The sequence below is a fragment of the Neolamprologus brichardi genome, chromosome 1 (assembly GCF_056152115.1).
Source record: "Neolamprologus brichardi isolate AB-2024 chromosome 1, ASM5615211v1, whole genome shotgun sequence".
NCBI classification, from domain to species: domain Eukaryota; kingdom Metazoa; phylum Chordata; class Actinopteri; order Cichliformes; family Cichlidae; genus Neolamprologus; species Neolamprologus brichardi.
In genome coordinates this window covers 6193257-6213054 of record NC_142104.1, presented here as the reverse complement: position 1 = coordinate 6213054, position 19798 = coordinate 6193257, and the positions used below count along the sequence as shown (strand labels likewise).

The 19798-nt window shown below is 40.9% G+C and overlaps 1 protein-coding gene across 1 annotated transcript; it reads left to right on the top strand.

Annotated features, from left to right (window-relative positions):
- The first annotated feature begins 225 nt into the window (after positions 1-225).
- slc7a10a (solute carrier family 7 member 10a) lies at positions 226-19646 on the top strand. Its single transcript, XM_087843752.1, has 11 exons — positions 226-429; positions 5030-5234; positions 6784-6935; positions 14504-14629; positions 14809-14962; positions 15051-15174; positions 16110-16213; positions 16331-16427; positions 16525-16674; positions 17707-17884; positions 17983-19646. Exons 1-11 carry the CDS (start codon positions 324-326, stop codon positions 18078-18080), a joined length of 1494 nt encoding a protein of 497 aa, XP_087699878.1. The 5' UTR covers positions 226-323; the 3' UTR covers positions 18081-19646.
- The last annotated feature ends 152 nt before the right edge of the window (positions 19647-19798 follow it).

Below are 19798 nucleotides of genomic sequence, written 5' to 3'. Positions count from 1 at the left end.
AATATTTGACCCCTTCGAAGCAAAATATATGTAAAGAAAAGAGTAAAGTATGTGCTTGTCCAGATTCACAAATCTAACCACAATATTCTACAAACACATTCATCGAACAATTTTATTTAAAGTGGACTGGTTCCCTATTGCCTAAGCCAGCACTCACTTACCTGAGACAAGGTTGGGGTTTGAGAGGTGGATTGTGCGCATGCGCATTTCCTGCTTCATCTGTGGGATGTTATAAGGGCAGCCCGTAAAGCGGAGCTTGGTTCAGTCGGAAGCATCTGGACCGGACCGAGGCTACCAGGAAGCCCATTTGTCAGGCGGAGGAGATGGAGGACAAAAAGAAAAGAAAGAAGAATGAAGACTCCTCCAACAGCGACAGAGTCACCCTGAAAAAAGAAATTGGACTTCTGAGCGCTTGCGCTATTATCATCGGTGAGTGTGTGACAGCTTTTGTTATACGTGCTCAACTCATGGAGAGTGTTTCGAAGTGATAAATTCTGCGACAAGGAAAAAACTGACGAGGAAACGTGACCGAGCGGAAAGCTTATAACGTGGCTGATGTACAGTTACTCTTTCTCTGTCAAGGTTAGAGTATAATTACACACAGTGTGAGTCACTCACTGTACGTCTGAGCTTTTATTCTAGTCTGTTCTTTTATTCTATGTATTATAGTTACTGTACGGACACTATAAAGACTAAGATGTGACTTTTCTTTTAGACATGGTTCGTGACTGTCTGACTCTAAGAATGAATAGCTGAAAAGTCGCAGTTACGCACGCACGCTCTGATGTATGAATGCAGGGTTCTGAGCTTTGTGCGGAAACTGTTGCATCAGTCTGAGTGGTCTGAATATGAGCGTGCATACGTGGCTGGATGATCTAAAGCTGAACTTGACAGACACGCAGAACCGGCACATCTCCCGCGTGCTTCAGTGGGAGAGTTTACTGTTACCATTGTAGCATTGTCCTCGGATAGTCTACTGACTAAACCAAGGCATTAATATCGTTAATTTCAGTGATCATCGTTATCATACCAGTTACATCATAAAATGCGCTGATACTGCAGATAATGAAGTTTACTTTACACGTGCATCTGCAAAAATTGGATAACTGTCAAAATACAGAAAGTTGCAGTGCTGTTTGTAGTTTCCGCCAAAATGTGATGTTGCATTTTACATAACCCTTACAGTAAGTGTACATAAGGAAATGGTGGGTAAATCTAACATATACTCTTTTTTTATAGACTTTCAATTCAATGTGCAATGAATCCTGTCACGAAAATATTTTGTTGTATTTCAGAACCACATGTTGCAGGGTAAAGTTTTGGCAGTGGCATTCGGTGGCTTCAATAACAGTTCCTCATTTTTGTATATTTGTGGTGGTAAATATAATGTAAATATAAAAAATTACTAACCAACAAATAAAAAGGGAAATGGTTATCACTGGGACAAATGGTTTTTGCAGTTCAGTGAAAGGTGGAATTCTGCGACAGTCAATAGGCTACAAAGGAACCAGTTAATAGTTTGCCTTTTAATAATATTTTCAGTTCAACAGTTCATCTTCATAGCCATGCTCACAACTAATGTTCTCTGATAGAAATGAGATGTAATTGCAGTTAATGTTATTTCTGCAAATTTTGCGTTTGACTCACTTTTTTCTTTCAGTATAATGCTTGATTTAGTCCATATTTGTGAAATTATTTTGTTATCAGAGTTGAAGTAATATTAAAGTATTATAAAGATTCAATTTGGTGTGAAAGACTTCCTGTATCTGGCAGTGCAGCTGAATGAGTGTGTGAGAAAAAGAGCTCCGCTGCCCTCCTAGTGAGTGGTGCATCGAGTGGGCAACAACTCAAGCGGTCATTTGGCATGAAGTAAAGTCCTTTGCCAAGTTTAAAATAAACTAGCAGGTGAGCACAGCAGATCACCACTGCATCACAGAGGGGTGTAAGAGTGTCCTGGGTTCAAACCTGGGTATAGAACTGCCCGCTAGAGCTTCTTTCTCCCAGAGCTCTAGTTTCTCCTGGTACTGAGAAGCACTTTCTGGATTCATGTTGCTCATATAAGGCAAGGACACTCACACAAACAAGAAGAGATCACCAGTCGTCCCTGTCATCCCATTTCAGAGAGTGTGGGATTTTTGGTCTATGGAAATCTTGAGTCACCACTCTTCCACTTTCCACCACGATCAGTAATGAGAGAGCCTTTTGCATCTCTCTGAAATTTGATCACAGGCTCTTTACAGACTGGTGCTGATCAGCAAGTGTTGTGTCATAACCTATGAAAAACACAGAAATGTGGTCCACAAAGATAATGCATTGTAAGTGGTAAGCCTGTAAGTGCTCCGGGCTGGAAAAGAGATGGAGACACAGTGCATACTCTGCAGCCCTGCTTATCCTGGATGTTTGCTGGTAAGCATTTAAGCTGATCACATTGGGAAGGCGTTTACATACTGCACACACACAAAGATTTTCATAATTACATGTTAATGTGGCAGGTCTGTAATCATTTAAGAAACCGGTGTTGGATTTCTTCAGGTAATATGATGATTGATGGCTCATTTTTCTTCTAAATTAATATTTAAGATTAAAATGGACGCTCAGATCAGCTTAGCATAATGCTGAACTCTTGCCACAAGCACAGATGGAGGAAAGCCTGTACAGCCAGTACACACAGGCAACTTGAGTCATGCTACTACCCACCAGATACAGCCTACTCACATTGCATTTCATATGCCTTGTTCTAGTAATATAGACTGCTGAAGCTGTCAGCAGGGAAGCCTTCAGGTAGCTACTGAACTGGTTACACTTACAGTTAGACAATACTCCACAACTATCAAATGTCCTGTATTATTAATCTCTAACCACACTGAATATACTTTTCTGCAATTGCTCACTTGCTATTAGTCGTCACTGAATCACTATTTTCATGCCACCAGCTTCATCATCGCTCACCGCTTTATCGTAGTAGTACAAGTTCCCCTCCGTTAGGAGGTATTATACATGCAGCATTACAAAAAAAACCCACATAATATGAAACATTCTTCATTTTCCCTTTTGCACAGGAGATTTGGAGTATTTGGTTGTATAAAATGATGAGCAATGTGAGGTCATTTTGAGAAAATTTCTCAGAGATGGTGCTGGGATATGATGCAGAGAGGGTCAGTAGGCCTGTGACTAACAGTTTCAGCTGCAGTGCCAAACTTTATGACATAACAAACACAACACTTGCATTATGTAACAGCTCTGCATCTCACAGTGGCCTCCACAATCAGATCGGACAATGAAAAATGCGTTCCTCAGATCTCATTGCTGGATCTGCATCATTAGGTTTTAATAGTTTCTAAAAGATTTACAGTGGACAGGGTCGTATTTTATTGTGACGACTCAATTCTTCTCACACTTTTCCAAAGAAGACAAAGACTTGAAGGACAGTACAAACAATGTTTTGCTGTGACAGCTGCTGTTTGGTTACTTTGTTATGTGTGCTGCTTTTTGTTTTGTCGTTTTTTTGGTAGGGGTGAGGGCATGTAAATGTCAGACTGAGTCTGAACTTGCTTATTAGTATGTGCCTGAGCCAACCAAGCTGTCAGAGAACCTCTATTTGTTCTTGTTAGGGAGTCAGCTGAGCCTGATTTTTAATGAGTCACATTTTAACGAGCCTGGACTAAATTACTTTATTATCTTATTAAATATACTAGTTAATTGTATAAATGAAATTGCAGCTTTATGGATGGTTACACCTGTATTATCACCAGTATTAAAATATCCTACCAATATTGTGTTGGTCTCTCATGTTCTGCTGAAAGATCTGAACAATCAGGGCATAGACAGGACACCTTTATGCATGTTCAGTGATGTTTAACACTGAAATGTTAGCATCAGATCTGTTGGGTCCACTTGGTTCCATGGATCCATGAATCAGATTTTGTTTATCCTACAGATTTTCATCTGAGTGGGATCTTGAAATTAGAGGCCTGGCTGTTCCTTGGGCCATCCCTAAACAGTTTCTGCATTGTGGTGGGGTACATTGTTCTTCTGCAGGACACTACTACCTTTGAGGAGTGCTGCTTTTTCCGGGGAGTTGTGCAGGATAGGCTCCATCCTCTCCACAACCCTGAACTGGATAAACAGTTAAGAAAATGGATGGCTGAAAAATAGAAGAATGCCTGTAGCCACTTTGGCAGAACACTGTGCAAACAGCAGCTTTAAATCACTGCGATTAGGCTGTGCATACCATGCAGTCATATGTCAAAGCATTACTATATATAGCTACGTTAATCACTAAGTGAAAGCAATAGTCACATGCCTTACTGCAGAAAGAAAAGAGTTTTTTCTTTACTTTCCATCAGGCTTGGCTGTGCTAGTCTTTCCTCTTCACTTTCTCCTTCTCTTTAACTACAGATGTGTGTTGTCCAACTTTAGCAAAAATAGCTTGGAGAGCTACTGTTAGAGTATTGTGACCTTCAAGCCAAAGTTTTAATAAGCCTTTTGGAATCCATCCATTCGCTTCCACTTATCCTTTTCAGGGTCACGGCGGGCGCTGGAGCCTATCCCAGCTGTCATAGGGCGAGAGGCAGGGTACACCCTGGACAGGTCGCCAGTCTGTCGCAGGGCCAACACACAGGGACAGACAACCATTCGCACATTCACACCTTTGGATTATCCAATTAACCTATCCTAACCTGCATGTCTTTGGCCGGAGTACCCGGAGGGAACCCACGGAAACACGGGGAGAACATGCAAACTCCACACAGAAAGACCCCGGCCTGATGGCGGAATTGAACTCAGGACCTTCTTGCTGTGCGGCAACAGTGCTAACCACCGTGCCACCGTGCTGCCTCCTTTTGGAATCTCTTTAATATTAACTTTATGTTCTTTATATTCTGTTACAAACTACAGATAAATGGTAAATGCCATTTGTTCTAAATGTCTGGAGTTTTAAATTGAAGTGTGACAGCTTTGGGAGCGCAAACCAATAAAGTCTTTGATGAATATTTATGTATAAATAATCACTGTAATATTTTCTCCTAAGGGAACATCATTGGCTCTGGGATTTTCATCTCACCTAAAGGAGTGTTGGAGCATGCGGGTTCAGTGGGACTGTCACTCATCGTGTGGGTTTGTGGAGGGGGCATCTGCGCCCTTGGGTCCATGTGCTACGCTGAATTGGGTGTCACCATCCCAAAGTCTGGAGGTGACTATTCATATGTGACAGAAATCTTTGGGGGCCTAGTAGGGTAAGTACTGTCGTTGTTATTTTTCTAGTTGCATTTTTTAAAATACAGATGTTCCTAAACTGCAGTAGCAGCTTGTCGCATTTTTCCCCCTGACTTATTTTCGCTCATATGAATTATATTGCAACAGTCAAATGGGCGTGTTGGCTTTGAACCAATCATCTGTGAGCGTCTTATGACTTTCAGAGGTCATGTGGTGTGTCAGCTGATCATAGAGCGGCATTCTAAGTCTGAGAAGGTCAAACTTGTTATATACTGTGCCAGCCTTCAGAAGCATTTCTGTGAAAGTAGTTCAGTCTGACTTTCTCTGTTCAGTTATTTTGCAACTATGAATGAAGCAAGTACCACAAAGTAAAGTAAACACAGGAGCAGCAGCAAACGACTCAAAAATGTTAAAAACAGCAGAAAGTAAGAACTAGTGTAGGAGTTTTTGAATTACAGTTGAATACCAACACAGAAAGAATAAGAAGGGAACAAGCAACAAAAAGCACTCACTCTGGAGGTCTTTCAGCTGGAATTAAAGTTTTCATTATGTTTTCAACTTCCAACGCACCAATAGTAAAATTCTGGAGTTACTTGAGTTTGAAAAAAACTCGTCCAAAGCCTTACATGTCCAAAGTATGTGCTTAACGGCTTTGGTCCCCTGATGTTTTTAATATAATAAAATCATCAGGTCAATGCTTCCTTGATGATAACCAAGTATGGCTTGCATTTAGTAAGTGCTTTATGCATGCAAGTACATCCTTTTTTTCTAAGTTACAAGAGTGGTTGTAAAATCTGCTTTAAATGCTGTCAAAAAGCGAGTGTCAAACACTGAGTGTTTGCCTGAGCACATCCTCTGCAGCAAAAGATGGAGCGCTGAAGCTCCTGCTGATGTGCTAGAGCAAAATTTGGTATTGTGGTCTAGACAACCCAAAATGTGATGTCCACATATGTGGACGCCAGGTCGTAGGAGGTTAAGTAAAGACCCAACTTCTACAGTGGTGTTGTTTTGCTGACAAGTTTAAGTATAGGTGTGACTGTAAAGCTGGGAAGGAATCAAACACAGTATAAAAGCTAACAACCAGGTCTGAAAAGTGAAACCACCAACCTTTTTGCAACCTCTGTGGTTGCAGAAAGACTTAATGGTCTTCAACTGTCTTGTTCTGTGCCAGAGTAAACCGTTTCCTGATCACTTTCTGGGTTTAGTTTCTGGTTTCAGGTCATAATTAAACAATACGTTATTTTTTTTAATGTTTTTTACAGTCAGCAAGGAGGATTATCCAGGGTACCATCACTGGGTAACAAATCAATCACCAGCTGTTCACCAGTGAGTTGGGTGCAAATGCTCAGCTCAAGTTGTTTAAAAAGCGTCACCAAGATGACATCATGGCAGCTATGTCCACTTTTATACAGTTTATTGATGGAATAATGTTATAAGAGCAGTGAAAGTCCCCTCCTTGTCAAAATAACTGCCCACATGTGACAGCCTCCCCCCCCCCCACTTAGTCTCAAGTTATTACACTGAACTTTATTCTAAATTGAAATCCCGTTCTGTCTCTTCATCCTTTAGATTCCTGTTGTTATGGAGCGCTGTCCTCATCATGTACCCAACCACGTTGGCCGTCATTGCGCTCACCTTCTCCAATTACGTCTTGCAGCCGGCCTTTCAGGACTGTTTTCCTCCGTTCATCGCCACCAAACTTCTCGCAACAATTTGTGTCTGTGAGTCACCAGCAGCCTTAGAAACTCTATTTATCTATTCCATGATAGTTTAAGTAAATGTTTATTCTAGTTTAGTGTTGTCCTTTACGTCTTATCTCCCTTTTATTTTCCACTGAACAGTTTTTAGAACTGTCCTGCCAGGGTAAACATTGTTGCTAATGCTAAGCACATGGTTCCTGATGCCAAACAAACTGAAACATCCAGTGCAGTGAAAGATCTTCTTTTTTTTTTCAAGAACAAGATAAGGAGACACTCTTTGCTTTTCATTAAATATAAAGTCAGATGCCACAGAGGAATTCTTCACATCAGAATGTCAAATGCAAGTGCATGCCTGTTGTGCTTCTGAAATACAGTCAGTCATCTTGTTCTACAGCAGCAGGTCACAACTCACTGTAAAATTGCTAATTATGTATTTAAGAATACAGTTGTTGCCCTCAGGTTTTTGAGAGCAAAATAGCTTTTGACATTTATACAGCTTGCATTACGCCATGGGGAACTGGGAGTGCTTAACATTCCACCTCAGGAACACAACATTTACTTCAACTCTGATTAGCCTGAATTTTGACTCTCCATTTATGATTAATAATGGATAAATGCGTTCCTTAGCATTTCCATAGTGCCAAGCTGGTTGGTCGCTGGCCAGATTTTTCAGGTGGCATGGAATAAACAGATGAGTGGTTGACAGATTTGTTGCTCTTCTGCGTGACTGCGTGTGTGTGTGTGGCCTATGCCTGTGTCATCATGACAAACTAGTTCACAGTATCACACTTCAGACCTGCTGTTGTGTTCAACATGCAAGTCATCTGACTGAATGAGCCAGAGTGACTCCCAGCGAGGTAAACAACAGACCAAGCATCTGTTTCCAAAGCAACATAAAAAGCAATTGATCTTAAAGAAAAATAATTTTAACTTGCACTTGTACATATATTTCCAAAATACTGTTGCTCCTATATACGATGTTCCTATAAATGACTGTTTGGAAGACAAATAATAACAAGGAAAAAGGTTCTTCCATCTTAGGCAAGTTTGTGCATTTACCAAAGTAAATCAGACTAATCAAACCAAATCAAATCCATTTCCCGTGGTGTCTTAAAGAAATGTGATTCTGTGACACTGCAGTGTGCTCAGGGCTGTCATTGTCATTTGATAATTCCACATGAAATGTTATGCTCTATCTCCAGCCTCTAATCTGATCAGTTGGGGTATCTGTATCTAAATAGCCAGTGGCCCAAGCAGACCTTGCATGTATCCGATCCACAAACCAGCCAGTTTGGTCCTGTCAGAACCGGATGGAGAAGGGGATAGACGGGGAGTGGGATGGTTGGCTTCGTATGTGGGTGTGTGCGCACGTCAGGCTTAGCATTTGCTGAGTACCCTCTACTATTTATGGCAACAGAATCCTACAACTGCTGCCTACTTTGGGCAAGGGACACTGTGCGAGTGGGTTTTTGTGTTGTATTCTAGAGTGTGGTATGAGTGTGTGTGTGTGTGTGTGTCTCAGTATCAGTGTCAGAATACATAATGGTGCCAGTCTTTGTGGACGCTGCTAATGAGAGGGTGTGTCTACACTATTGTGCATTGTTACTGTCACGGGGCACCATGGAAATAGGAAAAGGGCAGAATACCTTTCACATCAATAATGATGGAAGTCCCGATTGGCCAGCCAGACATTCGAGTCAGATGTTTGATGTTTCTATTGGCTAGCTGGTTCGACCCCTGTCCTCCAATCTGGTCTATGGCATCACACTTGAGACTTAAAGTCACAGAAAGATTGTAGTCACCCGTCTGTGATCAGCGGTTATGCAAGCTTCATATCTCATGAAACTCAATCAGTCTGTGAGGAGAGAAAGTGTCAGACGTCTGATGACAGATGGAAAACATATTATTCTGAACCCTAAAAGAATCATCTCTGTAGAGTTGAAGCCCTTTCATTGTAGTTCCATCCACCTTAAAAACCAAAGACAGGTGCATGTAAATGAGCAGCATCATATCAGGCAATTGGCAGCACAGGTAGTCAATAGGAAGGGATAAGAAAAGAAAAAGTTGAAGTTACCTGTGAAGGATAAAGTAAATATTTCATCACTTTCCAGCAACAGAATTAATGTGTTATATTTTCTTGCTGTGCTGAGTCTTCGTGAGGGTGCTCTTAAGTTCACTGAACTTTTCTTAGTTGAGGGTTTATGAATGCGAGTCAGCCTAGTTATGTTTCCCCCCCCCCTTGCTCTCCTGCTGAGCATACTGCTCAAGAGTCACAGGGTGACCCAGGCGTGCGTGTTGGTGAAAACCAGACAGGTCCAGTTGTAAGCTGGCTGTGTTCTTCTAAGAATAGGCACACTCGACAGCCCACAGCAGCGCAGCCATGCACGCTCATTTATCCTGCAGTTTAGTTTGTCATCTGCTGATCAGTTTCACTAAAAAGAAAGCAAAATTCATTTTCCAGCAGTCAACACTGTTTTATATTCTTTATGGTCTGTATTTGCATAGCGCTTTACTTGGTCCTAAGGACCCCAAAGCGCTTTACACTACACACAATCATCCACCCATTCGCACACACATTCACAGACTGGTGATGGCAAGCTACAGTGTAGCCACAGCCGCCCTGGGGCGCACTGACAGAGGTGAGGCTGCCGGACACTGCCGCCACTGGCGCCACCGGGCCCTCTGACCACCACCAGTAGGCAACGTTGAAGTGTCGTTGTGCCCAAGGACACAACGACCGAGATTGTCGGAGCCGGGGCTCAAACCGGCAACCTTCCGATTACAAGACAAACGCCCAACTCTTGAGCCACGATCGCCCCGTAGCCATGATCGCCCCGTATTCAATTCAATTCAATTCAATTTTATTTATATAGCGCCAAATCACAACAAAAGTCGCCTCAAGGCGCTTCGTAGATACAGAGAAAAACCCAACAATCATATGACCCCCTATGAGCAAGCACTTTGGCGACAGTGGGAAGGAAAAACTCCCTTTTAACAGGAAGAAACCTCCGGCAGAACCAGGCTCAGGGGCGGCCATCTGCTGCGACTGGTTGGGGTGAGAGAAGGAAGACAGGATAAAAGACATGCTGTGGAAGAGAGACAGAGGTTAATAACAGATATGATTCAATGCAGAGAGGTCTGTTAATACATAGTGAGTGAGAAAGGTGACTGGAAAGGAAAAACTCAATGCATCATGGGAATCGTATTATTTAAATATTTCTTTAAATTGTAAAACACTGTAACTTGTCTTATGGAGCCATCATCATTAATTTTATACTCAATCCCACAAAACAGTCACTATAAATGTGATGTTTTTATTTCAAAGGCCAAGAGAATACATTCCAGCAAGAAGTCTGTGTTAGTCCATTATTGGGTTGGTACACAAGCAGTAGGGAGAAGTTTCACGTTATGTCTCCATCACTGGTTCGGATCATTGACTTCAATTTATTTCAAAAAAGAAGACTGTAAAATTGTTTTCAGTAAAAGTGGAAATACCATTTCTATTTCATTTTACTTTGTGTACTACAATCTGAACTACTGTTCTAAACGTTCATGTATCAACTGTGTATTCATTCTTTCTCATTATTTGGAAAATGGAGCCCCCCATAGAGTCAGAACAACTATGAGCATAACGTAGACACAAATTAAGAAAGCACACAAGTATGCTAGCTCAGAATAAGCACGTCATGCACATCATGCACAAATTCTATTTCAGTGTGGCTGAGCGAGTTTAGTTCAGGCTTCCTCTGAATCCTTGAACACACTGGATGTTTTATTGAATGTTGCACAAAACTCATTTAAAATTCGATTGAGGGCTCATGGTGAATCATCAGACTAGCGGCTGCCCTAAAGACAGAACAAACCAGGGTGGCTCAGAAGAACAAAATGTCACTATCGTTGTAGGGGATGAAAAAACTGTCACACGTTGGACAAATGATGTGATTCTTCCAGTGTATGGTAGGCATCAAACGCCAAGAAGAATGTCATGTTTACACAGAGCTCTGTAATGGCCTTAGAGGAATTTTGGATTTAATTTTATTATGTCGCTAATTCTCCAGCTGAAAACAAAATCGCAAATGTTTTATAGCTAGAAACAATTGTACCATGGCACAAGAATTGGGGTACGGTATTGTGGATGCTTGCATACTCATTTTGTTCTTGGTTTCAGAATTGTTTTACCCCTATTCATTATTCCTTTAGAATTTTTCCTCAAAGCCCATTTAATCTCCTCCATATAACATATGTAATTACATTCTTTCCTCTCTATCGGTAACTTTCAGCATCCTTTTTTAGATCTCCTAGGTCTCCTCGTTGAAGATTTTGTTATCAGATATTTTGTGATGTATAGAGAGGACTGGGGAGTTTTTGCTAGTGTGGTGACTCCCGAGTCCAGATCCTGGACCAGGAGGAGGCTTCCTGAGGTTAAAGCCTGCTGATAAATCTGCAGTGAGTTGGGATCAGAATCCATTAAGACTTAAAGTGGTAATTAGTTAGTATTCTAGAGCTGAGGCAGCCTTCAATAGAAGCAGTGACAGCAGGACACAGATTTACCTGCACTGTCACATTCAAAGCCACTGGCACCTCCTTCCTGTCAGGGTTAGAATAGAGGAAAGTTGGGGGAGGTCGTAGTGGGGGTTCATGCAGGAACACAGAAACGGAAATTCATGTAACACTCCAAGGGTAATTGACTATAAAACACAGCAGTGTTGTAGGGGAGAGAAAGCTCTGCCCGGTGCCCCCAAAACCTCTTGCCAAACATTCACACGTGTGTGTATACGTCTGTGCCTCTGCCAGCGGAAGCAGTTTGTTCAGATTTCTGTGGTGGGAGGAAAACTCTTGCCCTAGTGATGGATGACATGGTCACTGCTGGGTCACTAGAGTGGGTGTTGGTGGGTAAAAGAGAGGAGGAAAGAAGTGTCAGAAGAGAGAAGGGGAAATATGACCCAAAGAAAAAATAGATGCAAAAAAAAAAAGAAAGAAGAGAGGGGACAAAAAATGAATAACTAGATTATCTTCCTTTAATACACCCCGAGGGCTAAACCGTTTCCTAATCTCCATGTTCTCATTTTAAGACGCCTGCAATTCTGAGGGCATGTGAAACACAAGCAACAGATAAGTGGACTATAGAGACGCTGTGAAGATAACATTACTGGAGTTGACAAAAAAGTGGGAAGCTTTTTCTGCCTGACAACTCTCATCCTGCTTGTAAAGTTATCACTGATTTCCAGCCAATAAACCCATCACTAATATTTTTATGTGATTTATTTGGATGTTACTATTATTTATGTTGTGCATAGCTCTGGGCAAACGACTTTGAAGTATCAGAAATGCTTTGAAGTCATAAGCATGTTATAGCCTGGCTCAAAGAGTGTGACGTGAAATTAGAGCAACACAAGAAGTAACTAAGAAAATGGGAATTTAATCAAACAAGGATCTTTGTCATTTGGAAGATAATGAATTTGTCAGGCCAGTAGTGTTAAGTATGTAAGGAGAGTTGGGATTGAATTCGGAGAGCAAAACAAATCTAAAGAGTATTTGGAAGAATGAAGGAAAGAGCCTGGAAGACGAGGATGCCAGAGTGAAAGAATGAGGACACTGTGCAGGTGTAGCTCGTGCATCTGATCTGCACCCGCAGGACAAATGGACTGGTACTTACATAGCGCCTTTCCTCTCAGTAGAGCACTCGAAGTGCTTTCAGAACAGCAGAAAAAAGAAGACAGAAAATACCTAGTCCCTGAGTAGCCTAGGAGTTTAGAGGAACAATACACAGTATTGTTTGACGTATTTGTAGGTCTCCGTTTTCTTTCCTTTGCTTGTAAGCGCAACAGAGAGACATTTGTGCTTGGCTGATTTGGCTCTCTTGGAATTGGGCCATTCGATACTATGTTGGCTTTCACAAAAATACCCCCAAAACGTGATAATGTCAAGGTCAGCAGCCTAGAGGAGAGCAGGGCCACACACGTGCAGTTTACACAAGCAGGAAATAGAAAGTAGGAATTGAGAGAGAGTAATGTGCAAATAAGTAAACACACATAGAGCTTAGATTTTAAGATCTGTACATGTGTATCAAAAAAGTCTGCAACATATACTGTAGTGCAGGGGTGTCGAACTCCAGGCCTCGAGGGCCGGTGTCCTGTGCGTTTTAGATATCACTCTGGGTCAACACACCTGAATCAAATGACTAGTTCATTACCAGGCTTCTGGAGAACTTGGCTGTATCCCAATTCAGGGTCTGCAGCCTTAAAGGCCGCATTTTAAGGCCGATTACGTCACAGCGACGCGACAAAGGCTGTCCCAATTCGAAGGCTGCTCAAAATGCGGCCCTCAAATGCCTCCTTCATTTCCCTGAATTTTAAGGACGTGGCGGTGTAGACTTCGTGGCCCAACATATCCCAGAATGCATAGCGCGGCGGTGGATGTGGATAATTTTGCCGAAAAAAAACGGCGGATGAGGGGCGCCCGAAGAGTAACTTAGTAAACTAAGTACTGAATATTATGTCACTTATTTATGTGCAAATGTTTAATAACGAAGAACATGAAAACATTACTGTTGGCCACATGTCAGCAAAGTTATGTGACATTAGTGACGTTTGTACTAACTTGGTTTTAAAGTCTTTACTTTAAAATATACGCCGTTCAATAGCTGAGCTTAATCTTACAGAGAATGATCAAAGCTCATGTAGAAACAAACAAACAAATGAACAAAATATTTTCTCCTTCATTTCTGTCAAACAAAACTGTATGAAACGTTTCCAGCTGTTAGTATCATGGTTGCTAGGCAACCCAGGCAGCGCAACGGAGGCCAGACCGTCCCATTTCACAAGCCTCGCACTTCCGGCCTTAGCGGTCTTTAAGTTCGCGGCCCTTGAGGATGCGTACTTTAAGGCTGCAGCCCCCGAATTGGGATACAGCCCTTCAAGACATGTTGAGGAGGTCATTTAGCCATTTAAATCAGCTGTGTTGGATCAAGGAGACATCTAAAACCTGCAGGACACCGGCCCTGGAGGCCTGGAGTTCGACACCTGTGCTGTAGTGTATTGAAAGTGGCACATGCAGTTACAATGCATGCACCATTTCAAGTAAAAAACTACTCTAAATCATCCCTAACACGTTTGTATTGTGTACTGAGTATGGGCATAATTACAAGCACGAATCTTTTAAAAGTACGGTGTCCATACACTGAATACACAATATGTTAGAAGTTTGGTATAACCATCAGATCACCAGTCAATGCCCATGCAACTTTACATCACTGCAGAAGAGTTTGGGCTCTGAGGCATCCTACAATTTTAAGACACTCACATCTTCATTTTCCTAGCTATGGGGATCTATATCCATCCTTTATTTACAGTCTCTTTTCACACCTAGCTCATGAGGAATATAATATATGAGGTCTATGCGAAGGTCAATCAAGAATCCAGTGCTTGCATGAAAGGATTAACTTTGTTCATCCTGAAAAACACTTTAAATGTGTTGTTGACGTGATGCTTTGCATGAAATACACACATACCTGTGAATAAACCTTTAACTTTTTTTACATAAAACTTTAATGATTTTTCTGCTGTGTGTGTTTGTGTGTATATGTGCAGTATTCCTGACCTGGGTGAACTGCTCCAGTGTGCGTTGGGCGACAAGGATCCAGGACATTTTCACTATAGGAAAACTTCTCGCACTAGTTCTCATTATAATAGTAGGACTTGTCCAAATTTCTAGAGGTAAACACACACACGTGCACACATGCATAAAAAATGTTTTTCAGTAATTGGTAACAGTAATTTCTGTGCTTTGGACATGTTTCATCTCTGGTTTTATTGCATTAAAATGATTAGTGATTAACCAACAATTATTTTACGGTTTTTATTTGCCCGTTCTATATTTCTCATCTTACATCCAGGTCATTACGATGCCCTGCAGCCCAGTGTGGCCTTTGAATTCAGTCAGGACCCCTCAGTGGGACAGATAGCTCTGGCCTTCCTCCAGGCCTCCTTTGCCTACAGCGGCTGGAATTTCCTCAACTACGTCACAGAGGAGGTCGTAGAGCCGCGCAAGTACGATATGCATAAGCAAAGCTAGCAGACACACCACAAGTTTTTCTTAAGTTCTGCCCCATATCATTATTATTTTTCCTGTCATCAGGAACCTGCCCCGTGCCATCTACATTTCCATCCCACTGGTGACCCTTGTCTACACTATGACCAACATTGCCTACTTCTCCTCCATGACCCCAGAGGAGCTCCTCAGCTCTAATGCTGTGGCAGTGGTGAGCAGCTCTCCGGCGCCATGACCGGATATTTTACAAACCCAGTTCTGAAAAAGCTGAGACACTGTGGAAAATGTAAAACAGAATGCAATAACTGAACTCATGAATCCATATTTTATTCAAAGCAGCACATAGAAAACATAGCAATGTCAACTTTTTTAATTAAAAATGAGCCAGTATTTTTCTTAAAATGGGACATTTTCTCAGTTTGAACATTTGAGTCGTTTTCTATGTTCTAAAATGTAGTTTTATTAGATTTGCAAATCATAAAACTATTTCTGTTTACATTGCACACAGTGTCCACATTTTTGGAATTCAGGCTGTATATGCAAACTCGTTTCAGCTCATATACTGCTAAAGTCAACAGACATTCCAGGCTCCAGTTGTGTATTTGCAATCCTGTCACATGTCGAGCAGCGGTCACTTCAGTCACTGCTTACGCATGCAGTTTACTTTTACATCATTAATGGTTATTTTAGTTTGGCAAGTAGCAGGTTGCTGGTTTGATTCCAGCCTGAGACATTAATCCCCTTTGGGATTGCATCAGGAATTGCATCCAGCATAAAAGTCTGCCAAATCAAACATGTGGAGCCCCTTGTAGTGAGGGAGCAACTGAAAGTTGTTGTTTTTTGATCGGTTGTTATTACAACTCATTGCATTTCAATGACATACCAAAGATCGAGACTATTTTTTCTCGATCTTGAGTTCACACCTGAAAAACATTGAAAATATACTTTAAAAAATTCTATCTCGTACCTACGTGCATATATAACCATAGTTTTATAGTGGTATGCAGGCAGGCTGTTAAAAAGGCTATTTAATCTTTCAGTGAATCAATCAATTAATGCATTAATCGAGGGGACTGATGAATTAATAAATAATTCATTTAATCAACATGTCGCTCATCTGGACAATCACTTTTTGTGTTTTTTCAGACATTTGGGGAGAAACTGCTGGGAATGTTTTCATGGGTGATGCCAATCTCTGTAGCTTTGTCCACCTTTGGAGGAATTAATGGATATTTGTTTACCTCCTCCAGGTACAGCACAAACGCTTTGTCTTGCATTATACAACACCAAACCCTAATTTTTACTTATTTTTACTGCTGTTTCTTCAAAATAACGTGTATAACATGTGTAAATATGTCTCTTGTTAGATTGTGTTTCTCTGGCGCCAGAGAGGGTCACCTTCCTTATCTGCTGGCAATGATCCACCTAAAAAACTGCACACCAATTCCTGCCCTGCTGCTCTGCGTACGTTTCACTCTAACAGGTTTATTCAGCTGTGTAGCTTCAAAACAGAGATTCAGTGCTTTAATTTTCTCTTGTTTGAACCTGTTCTGTCCTACAGTGCTTTGCCACAGTTGTCATCCTGTGTATTGGGGAGACACACAACCTGATCAACTATGTGTCCTTTATCAACTATTTGTCCTATGGGGTAACCATTGCCGGCCTTCTCTACCTCCGCAAGAAAAGGCCCAACCTGGCTAGACCTATAAAGGTATGGCACTTGTTTTATCTGGAGGTATAACTTAACCACAATAAAAGCAGATTATAGTGAGGAATTTAAAAAAATGAAAATAGGAAAATTATGTAAGGCAGAAAGAAAAAAATAGAAATTTGAAATAAGCTTAAAAAGCTGACAGATTCAAATAAAAGTATTTAATTTTGAATTAAATTATAATAATTCGATTTTTTTTAAACAAAGGCAAATCAATTATAAAATTAAGCTTCCCATTACATCAAATCAATAATTTTTTAAAAATTTCTATTCAAAGGCTCTGCACAGTGTGTCATTTTTAATGCATTTAATAATGTAAAACAAAGAAGACAGTGTAATGTATAGACTGGTGATGTAGACATACAGGCTAATTTTCATATAGTAGGTTGGGTTACATATAAACACAACTGTTAATTGTTGCCTGTAGTCAAAAAAAAAACATATTTTATTGGACTTGACTTTGACTTTTCTGTGTGTACTACACACATAAACACAAGTAGTCTGCAATGAATGTGTCACAGTAATCTGTGCATTTAGCATAGGAAACTGAGAGCTCCCAGCAGTCTGACTTGTGTACCACTAAGTTAGCATGCATATTGTTTTGGCGCCCCCTGGTGTCACAAATGGCAGTTACATGACATTAGTTAGTGCACAAATATCATCCACTACTTCCTTTTTTCTGTTTACATTCATTCTCCTGTATGCCATTCCCTCCAATCGCTCACTGTTTTCACTTTTATTGTCAAATAAAAGCTGAAAATTAAAATAAAAAGTAAAAACAAACAAATAAGTATTACATTGTAATACATTAAAGCATTAAATTAAATGTCCAAAATTAGTTTTTGATAATATCCCAGACAAATATATGTACATGTTTATATATTTGGATGCTACATGCAGAGACAGTATGGGTTTACAAATGTAAAAAGAAATAAAAAGGTAAAGAAAAAAGATAATTATGTTCATTGCAGATAAATCAACATATTTACAGTGGCGAGGGTTTTTGTACAAATGTGTTTTTGTTCTGTGTAGGTGAACCTGTTGATCCCGATCAGCTACCTGATCTTCTGGGCTGTGCTGCTGGGCTTCAGCCTGTACTCTGAACCAGTGGTTTGTGGCCTGGGTATGGTTATCATGTTGACTGGAGTCCCTGTATACTTTGTGGGTGTGCAGTGGAAGGAGAAACCCAAATGGCTCTATAGATTAGTTGGTGAGTTGGTTTGTGCCAGCGTACAGAACATATTAACTATTTATGTCAGCAGTAATTCCATCTGAGTCTAACTGCTCATGATGCCTTTTGTATTGCAGAAAAACTCACGTACAAGGGCCAGAAGGTGTGTTATGTGGTGTTTCCTCAGGAAGACCCCTCAGAAACTGAGCCCCTCACTGCCAAAGCTACTGACTGAGGAGTGAAGTCAAACCAGGACTTCCCCTTTTGCATCAACGTCAATACTTCCCGTTATCGTCTTAAACGTGTTCTTGTTTGGTCAGTGAAGCACGAAGAGAAAGTGTCATATATTTTTGCACAGGTGTGGACTGGATCGGGCTGGCATGGAGCCCATTTTACCCAGTGCATGTGTTTTTAACTTTTTGGTTTTGCTGTCCATCCGTTGTCATCACCAGCATGCAAAGTTTTATTTTTCATACAGATCCTTATCCTTTCCCTTCTTACTCAAAGAATCTCCATTCTGTTCCGAGTCTGTTTCTTCTTCACTTCCAGGATGCTTCCAGCATGCTAATGTGCCTTATGAAATATAGACGTGTGTATAGTGTGTTGGTTGTGCGGGTATTTGGAGTGTGTAATGTCTTATATGGAATAAGATAAATATGCAAGCAGTTTCTGCACTTAGCAATACTTCTCTATAACTGCTGCTACTTTGCACTTTGCTTTACTAATTACTCACATGATGCTCACTGTTGATCTGTTGTGGATGAGTAATTTGTTCTGTCTATATCTCTGCTTGGCTACAGAATCTGGCTGTTCTATTTTCTTTCCACTGATTTTTTTAAAAATAATTATGATTATATCACTTTTCCCTCATGAGAGATGCTGTTGCTGCCTTAATGTTTTTATTAGAGACACTCATCTCTCCCAGTTATTTTTAAAAAGACGGGCAAGACCATGACTGGTTCTTGCAGGATTTTGTTGCTTCAGCAGTGATTTCATCTCTGGGTTCCCACTGTGAAACCTCTCAAGGTGCTCGACCAGCCAAAACAGTTATTACACTCTTGACCTGTTGTGATACAGTATTTGAGCACTAATGAGTTGTTGCATAACTCAGAATCTGATTGACAGACGGCTGGCAGTGGATGTTTACTTGACCTCTCACTTCCCCAAAAGCCACTACAATGACCGTTAACTCAATATCGCTTATCCACTGATCAGCTGGCTTAACATGACACTGCTGACATCACAGAGTTGGATTAACATCCTGTTTGTATTCCATGACCTCTTGGACTTCCTGTATTAGTCAACATTGTTGATGTATTATGGCCCAGACCTGGTCAAACTTGCAACCTCAGTAACTTTGCATTTACTGTGGTCCAGGAGATATTGTTGTTGTTGCTGCCTTATCGTATTTGAGTATTCTCTTAATATCTCTTTTATGTTGTACATATAACAAACAAATGAAGGTTGGGGCCTTTGGCCTTTTAAAATGAGAAGTAAACCAGCAGCATTGAACTTTATTGAACGTGCAGTCCCTTTCTCAGCCCGTAGCTGCTGGGAACTCCATGAAAAGAGACTCTGTCCTGCCATGTCCCGGTGCTTTTAGCTCTGAGAGCTGTAAATACTGTGTGACAAAAATAAACTTTTAAAAACGCACCAGGGGCTTCTACAAAGATGACATTCCTCAAACATGTTGTGGTACATTTGTATACTGTATAATGGGTGTACCTTTGTTTTGTAAAAGAGTGAAGTTGTAAATTAATAACAATGTAATTGATCATTAAATATAGCGACTTCGAAGAAACTCGGCGCGTCGTCTCCTCTGTGGGATCCTTTTTAGCACCATCAGGTCAAAAATGGGGATTTCTGTGCTAATTAAGTAAGTCGTTGGTTTTCAAGCTTTTTCTGGCATGACCCACTTCGGAAGCTTGGCAGCTGCTATAATAGGTTTTAGCA

Excerpts from the sequence above, each read along its gene's own strand:
- slc7a10a (XM_087843752.1), top strand. The coding sequence starts at position 324 with ATGGAGGACAAAAAGAAAAGAAAGAAGAATGAAGACTCCTCCAACAGC. Across the intron at positions 14,963-15,050 it reads GAGGTCGTAGAGCCGCGCAA|GAACCTGCCCCGTGCCATCT; the intron begins GTACGATATGCA and ends TCCTGTCATCAG. Across the intron at positions 15,175-16,109 it reads GCTCTAATGCTGTGGCAGTG|ACATTTGGGGAGAAACTGCT; the intron begins GTGAGCAGCTCT and ends GTGTTTTTTCAG.